We start from the raw sequence: 6,978 nt of genomic DNA on the forward strand, positions 1-6,978 counted from the left end.
TAACGTGGCCCAAAAAGGGGGCTGTGATGGTGGTTCACCGGGGTGATGGGGTGGTTCACGGGGGGCGATGGATCACCGTTCGGAACTCCGGCAAGGGAACCGGCAACGGGCGGAAGCGGCGGCAGTGGCTGGTGGTGGCGTCTCTCGGGGCTCGGGCGGCGTACGGGGGCCGGCGTTCAGTTCGGGACTTGCTGGTGTCGGGGCAGCAGCGACGCTCGAGCAGCAGCGGCGCTCGGGCGGAGGGCTCGGGTAGCAGGGCAGCAAGGGCGACGGGCCGTGGTGGGGAGGCAGCCGGAGTCACCAGTGCCGCAACAGGTCGACCGGCGCGGAAGACGGCGGGGCAGCTGCTGCGGGTGTTGGCAGTAGGCGGAACAGGAGGCGTCGGGCGGTCCAGCAGGCGTTGGGCGGTCCAGCAGGTGTCGCTCGGGCGTGCGGTAGCTCGGCAGCAGGGGAGCTCGGCGACCGGTCCTGGCGTCGCGATCTGCAGCAGTGGTGGGCGTCGGGTCGTCGCGAGGAGTCGCGCGGCTACTGACGGCGGCGACGGAAACTCGGCTGCAGGTCAGGCGGAGCATGAGCAGTGCCGGAAGCGCAGGTTGCAGCAGCAGGGGAGCTCGGGCGCTGGGCTGGCAGAGGCGGGTCGCGACAGCGATGCAGCAGGCGACGTTGGGCGGAGCTGTTGCAAGGGTCGCTCGGAGACGCGGCGAGCGGAGCGCGGCGGCTGCAGGTCGCGGCGGTGTTGGGTTGCAGGTGGAGCGGCGGTGGCGAGCCGAGGGAGACACCGGCGTTCGAAGGCGAGGGAGTTCAGCCGAGAAGAAGAACAGTATCCCTCCTGCTTTTCCTCTTTTTTTTCCTCTCTCTCCTGCTGTCTTCTCACGTCTACTCCCTGTCTGTCTCACTGTTGCTGTGCACTTTTCCCTTTCTTCAGCAAAAGCAAGACCTGGCTTTTACTCCCACAAACCCTTAAAAACGAAGGAAATTTTTCTCTTTTTGGTAGAAGTGTTAAATGGATGAGTCGGATTAGATTTGGATTGAGTCATTAATAAGTTGATTTAAATTGACCAATTAATCTATTTATAACTCATTTAAGTCTAATGTAAATTTTCGACTCATACCGACTTCATTCCGATCCGACTCATATTAATAAAATATTTTCATATTTAATCAAATTTAGGAAAACTTATTATGTTTTTAAAGATTATATTACTAAAATACTTCTAGGCAATACAAATCTAATCAATAATTTTTCAATTTTTTATACTTTTTCAAAAAAAATTATTTTTATTTTTATTTTCTTTATTTTCCTTTTTTTCTTTTGCATCCAGAAAGGTTCGTCGGCCAACCTATTTAAAACGTCGGCCAACCTATTTAAAACCGGCGTTAAATTACTAAGCATCCATCAACAAAAAAAAAATGATAAACAACCCATTTATGACCCATTTAAATTTATTTTTAAAATAGATGTGGCATAGTGTGTGTGGAGTCCACATTTGATGATACACACAATACCCAACACGCCTGGATCCACAGCACCTAATCCTTGACAGAAACCCCAAAAAAGAAAATTTAGTTCAATAGTAGATGTTGATGTCTCAAAGTGACTCGAGAAACAACTTGTCAGTCACTTAATAATGCATTTGGCCAACAAGTGGACTTCTCTTACATTTTCCCTCATCCACAAAATTTAAGCATAAAAAAGCCATAAGAAGTTACATGTCAAAAGTGCATTATTGAAGCAAATATTACGCGCAACAAGATATTAACTATGCACATCAAAAAACCAAAACAAATATGCTGGATTATGTGAGTCTCAAGGGGAACTTAGAACTATAAAAGTTAATGTCCTCATTACTTTGTCACATTGTTGCACAATCTCATCATCACTTGGATGGAACTATAGCTTCCCAGTCCTATAGAGGCCACAAACGACTGCCTGCATAACATCAATTGCCAAATGTAAACAAGGAGCAAACAGAAAATAAACTCTAGAGGATATATATATAGCTCAGCAAATTCATGTAACCTTTTCTGCCAAATGTAAACAAGGAGCATAACATTTTCTGCAATATGATCAAGCATATTATGTAAGTATTCTCACAAGGGTTCCAACATTAAGAGAATAGCTAAGTTGTTTTCTTTCTACTTTACAAGCATTTGTTCATTTTACTAAGAGGCGAGAAATAAACCAATGGAAAAATGAGAAACCAATCTATCCTTCTCTAGTCTCATTTTCCAATTGGCCAAGTGACCGATTTTCTAAAGATTTTTTTTTTTTTTTAATAGATGGAATGTAGTCTCAATGGATGCAAAGAGTTTAAGGAATATTAGTGCAGTACTTTGATAGTTGAGCAAGTGTCTATAGATCTCCATGAGCTTCTTTTGCCGAGAGCATTGAACAAATAACTTTGATGCAACATTCTCTACAGGTGCCACCTTTATGCTTGAGACTGATTTTAAAAGGTCATAAGTATTGGAATTTGAAACCTGCAAGTTGAGATGATAAGCCCAAGCCATCACGAGAATATTAACTTCCAGCATAAGGGAAGGCAAATGAAGATAAGCAATTTTGTTCTAGTACCTCAACAATGGTAGGCACTGATTCCATCTTCGAATAGGTTGAAGCGTTAGCACTGACAAAAATGCATCAGTTTCAACTTGATACCTGAGGAAAAGGAATTTCAAATTAATTTATGCTTCAACAACCCTCTGATAGAAGAAATAATTAGACTTTATGTTGTTCGGAGGAAGATGTGCTGTTGTCTCCAAGACTGAGAAATATCTCATTTAATAAGAGGAAACTTCTTATGGAAAAGTGTAAGTTTTTGTGTACCTCCTCATTATGACCCAACAACTAGTCTAGAACCTGAAAAGGAAAAGCATCAACTTTGATTAGAAGTTGTAGCACCACAAAGTATACCAAGAATACATCATTACGAAGACAAGTGTATTAAATCATATGAGCAAACAAAAAGAATGAGATGAAAAAAAGTACCTAATGCAAATAGTCTTGAAAGTCAATGATGAGAGACTCCTCATCTAAATCTTCCTCAGGTGGAACTCCAAATAACCAATTTCTAGTGCACAGCTCAGCCTCTATGCTTTCGGGAGAAAGGAAACTACGATATTTATTTAAAATGTGTCCTCCAATGCTGAAGGCTGATTCTGAGGCAACGATAGTGATAGGAATGCTCAATATATCATGTGCCATGAGGGATAACTCGGGATACCGATGAGAATGAGTCTTCCAATAATCAAGGACATTGAGATCCGGGAACTTCTTTCTATCAAGCCTATTCTCTTTCAAATACAAATCCAATTATGACTTAATAGATTGTGATCCAAAGTGTTCACTCTCAAATGCATCATACTCATCAATGTCATCCCCAATGTTCTCATCAATGCCCTCAACTGAAATGTTACCTCGACTAGTTGAAGAAGTAAAGTGATCATCTCTAGACATGGAGGTCACATATTCATCAAAAAGTGTAGAGTTTTTCTCGAATGCCCCGTACAAATTCCACATGATCATCCATGTCCAACTTTGAGTAGCAAAACTCTAACAAGTGTAACTTATAGCGAGGATCTAATATAACAGCACATGATAAGACAACACTATAACACTTCCAATATTTTTCAAACTTTTTGAGCATTGCCTTAGCCATAGAACTAATAGCCTCATCCTCAGAATTCCTTGCCTGTATTAAACGAAGCTAAATCTGTCATACTCCATAAAAATATAAATTCGCTGTAGGATATCTAACTCCAGAGAACAGAGTAGAAATATCATAAAAGGGATTCAACAAGAAAGCAATTTTCTTTCCTCTGACCCAATCTTCAGAAGATGGACATGTGACAAAGTTATGGTCAATTAACTTTAAATGTGAAAATGTACATTCAAAGAAAATGCCACCCTCAAGCATTAGGTATGTAGAATTCCATCTCGTAGCCACATCTTGGCATACTGGTCTTTAAGCACGACTGCGATATACATTCAGCAAACTTTACTCTCCTCCCTTGTGTAGCCCTCACATACTTGACAACTTCTCTAATATTATGTAGAGATCCATCAATAACCTTTAAACCTTCCTGTACAATAAGATTCAAAACATGTGTACCACAACGCACATGAAAAAACTGTCCATCACATAAAAAAGAGGATCTCACAGAAAGTGTATTTCTCCAAATATCAACCATACTATCATTGTATGATGCATTATCTAAAGTAATGCTGAAAATCTTTCTCTCAATAACCCATTCTCTTAACAAAATCAGCAATCTTTCTAAAAGTATGGGACCACTATATGGAGGTGGCACATAGGAGAAACACAAGATTTTTTAATGCAATTCTCAATCCTCATCGATATAATGAGCCGTGACAGTCATATAATGATCCGTAGTAACAGAAGTCCATAGGTCAGAAGTCAAACATATTCGGCTCGAAAGAGACAATAATTTGGATTTCAAAATTCCCTTCTCTTTTTCATAAACTTTTACCACATCACTTCTTGCTGTAAGCCTTGAAATGTGCTTCACATTAGGGTTGAGGTAACTAAACAACTCTCTAGTAGCCTCATGCTCCACAAAAGTGTATGTATAATTGTGTTTGATTATCGCTCTTGCTAGCATATCTCTAAACACAACTTGGTTAAATTGTACTACGGAACCATCAACATTAACCTCTTGGTTGGGACAAGTATTTAAATGACGCAACAGGTTTTTTGTCCCATGGCTAGCCGTATAAGTTACTTCGCACCACTTACATTTAGCCTTCTTCATGCCACCACCATCTGTGAATTTTCAAATTCAGACCATACAATCGAACTGCATTTTCTTGAATGCTTAGAGCAAGTAGAGTTATCTTTCTCATCCTCACAAACTAAGGATGCAACTCTACGTCTCTCGAATTGTTCCGTAGTTGAATATTCTTCTCGATCCTCGTTATCTCTTGACATGTCAACTAATAAGTTGGAGAAAACATAAATTAGAACAGGTTCAGGATTGCATGTTATGAATTTAACGTAAGCAGCATCATTTTGTCCTCCTACCCAACAAACCCATCTGCTCTTCCTACCATACCGACCATGAAACACAATGTCCATAAAACATAAGCACAAATATTCTGACGAAAAAAACAAAAGCTTCACACAGATAACTGTCCTGTCAGACTGTCAGCTTTACTAATACAAATTCATTGCATTTTTCCAGCATTGACAATTTTTGAATCATCCTAGAAGCAATATCTAACTAACAATTCCAATACGGAAGTGGTTCCTACTAACAAATGTTAATCCCTTTTGTAGCAAAGGTACAAGCTTTGCAGATGAAGAAATTCAGTAAACTCTGAAGTACGACTTCGACTCATTCAGATTGGAAGAGATGCTACTAAAGATTAAGACTTCCTCCCCCCAAGAAAAGAAAAGGGCATAGAGAGACTGGCGTTGCATCGTCAGTACCAGCAAACGTATTCCCCGTGGCAATAACACTAGAAACAGCTGCGCCTTATCTGGTTCTAAGGTTAGCTAATCAACAAAGCTCTTAAACCGTGCTCTGTTCCAAATCTAGATTCCCACAAAACCCAAATATCATTTCAGTTAAACGCTCCCTAGTCATAAACCCACGAGGCAGACCGCGATCAAGAACATCTATATACCTGCACACCCTCTTTGACGACAGCTCAACATGGAACAGGATTGACAATAACAAACTATAAATGGGCATTAGCAACACTATGAGACCAATGGAACCATTAACACGAAAAGACAATCTGCTCTAACAGTGCAATTCGGGCACCATTCCAAATTGGCAGCAGAAAAAACACACATCAACCCAGCACAGAACAAACCACTTCCATCGTCGAATCGACTTGAGCAAAATCACCACTTTCGCAAACAAATTGACGACACTAAGCAACCAGTGATCGATCAAACATGTTGTCGGGACCATCCCGCCACCACACGTGCGCACTCGATTACGTAAAACAGCAAGCCCAAACTCAAAATGAAATCCACGAATGCGTGTTCAGATGGAGTACCTGAACCAAGCGGTTCCGTCCTCCGACGATGGATCCGCGAGCCATTTGCGGCGAGTAGACAAGTGCTACTTTTAGGGTTTTAGTCCAACTATCCGTGAGACTGATTGTGGCGACAAGGCAACGATGGGCGGCGACGAGGCGACGAGGCGGCGAGCGGCGACGAGGCGACGAGGCGGCGAGCGGCGACGAGGCGGCGAGCGGCGACAGGCCACGATGGGTAGCGGCGAGCGGCGACGAGGCGACGATAGGCGGCGGCGAGCGGCGACGGGCGATGGAGGTGGCGGCGAATCGAAAGTGAAAAGGGGTAGGGTAGACTCGTGGGTTACTGGCTTCATCTTCAATGGGTTGGGGAATGGGTCTTAAATGGGTACAGAATAGACCCATTTAAGACCCGTAATTTAGTCCTTTTTATGTTTAAAACCCATTAACGAGTGCCTTTAGAAATAAGCCCGACCCATTAACGACCCATTTAAGTAAACATGGGTCCATAAATGGGTTTGTGGATCCATTTAACACCTCTACTTTTTGGCTTGGAATTTTTTTTTTTTGACCGAAGCCGAGAGAAAAATCTCTAAAACCCTACACAAACAACTTTTTATAGGTCACGGTTTAGGATTTTAATTTTTTTTCAAATCAATATCTACAAAAATTTCTTTTCCAAACACAATGTTTATTTTTGATACGATTCAAGATTGCAAGAGGATTTTTTTAAATTTCAAATCACTGCAAAGATGAGCTCGCAAAATTTTCATCACACTTACCCTATTCAAAGATATTGAAAAATCCCCAACATATCTCGGAAAAATTTCAAATCTCTATTTTTCACGAGATAATTTTCGATCAATAAAAAAAATGGCTTGGGCCAATTTGCTCTCTTCATCGGCTTAGTATGATTTGCCAAATTAAAGTTCAGAATCATCCAATCCAACCCATCATCATTAGCCCAATGT

General features: G+C 41.7%; 1 protein-coding gene across 6 annotated transcripts; it reads right to left on the bottom strand.

The window, feature by feature from the left end:
- Positions 1–1,595: 1,595 nt before the first annotated feature.
- Positions 1,596–6,210, bottom strand: LOC104429613 (putative ion channel POLLUX-like 2). 6 transcript variants are annotated; one of them, XR_005550852.1, is made up of 7 exons: positions 6,029–6,207; positions 4,758–4,954; positions 2,990–4,083; positions 2,828–2,860; positions 2,576–2,659; positions 2,334–2,481; positions 1,596–1,930 (listed from the first exon to the last, which is right to left on the bottom strand). XR_005550852.1 is itself a non-coding variant. In XM_039311979.1 (6 exons), the coding sequence occupies exons 3-6, from the start codon at positions 2,600–2,602 to the stop codon at positions 1,846–1,848; spliced, it is 297 nt and encodes a 98-aa protein (XP_039167913.1). In that variant the 5' UTR covers positions 2,603–2,659; positions 2,828–2,860; positions 6,029–6,199; the 3' UTR covers positions 1,596–1,845. The 6 variants fall into 6 exon arrangements, 1 of the variants encoding a protein (XP_039167913.1); XR_005550850.1 differs by having other exon boundaries at positions 2,990–4,954; positions 6,029–6,210; XR_005550853.1 differs by lacking the exon at positions 4,758–4,954 and having other exon boundaries at positions 2,990–4,042; positions 6,029–6,205.
- Positions 6,211–6,978: the final 768 nt, after the last annotated feature.

The sequence above is a fragment of the Eucalyptus grandis genome, chromosome 5 (assembly GCF_016545825.1).
Source record: "Eucalyptus grandis isolate ANBG69807.140 chromosome 5, ASM1654582v1, whole genome shotgun sequence".
In the NCBI taxonomy this organism is placed as follows: domain Eukaryota; kingdom Viridiplantae; phylum Streptophyta; class Magnoliopsida; order Myrtales; family Myrtaceae; genus Eucalyptus; species Eucalyptus grandis.

What these genes read in the sequence shown, in the direction of transcription:
- LOC104429613 (XM_039311979.1), bottom strand. Translation starts at nt 2,602, where the DNA reads ATGGAATCAGTGCCTACCATTGTTGAG. An exon ending in CAGTGCCTACCATTGTTGAG is followed by an intron (nt 2,482 to 2,575) that starts GTACTAGAACAA and finishes CTCAACTTGCAG; the next exon opens with GTTTCAAATTCCAATACTTA. An exon ending in GTTTACATTTGGCAGAAAAG is followed by an intron (nt 1,931 to 2,020) that starts GTTACATGAATT and finishes GATGTTATGCAG; the next exon opens with GCAGTCGTTTGTGGCCTCTA.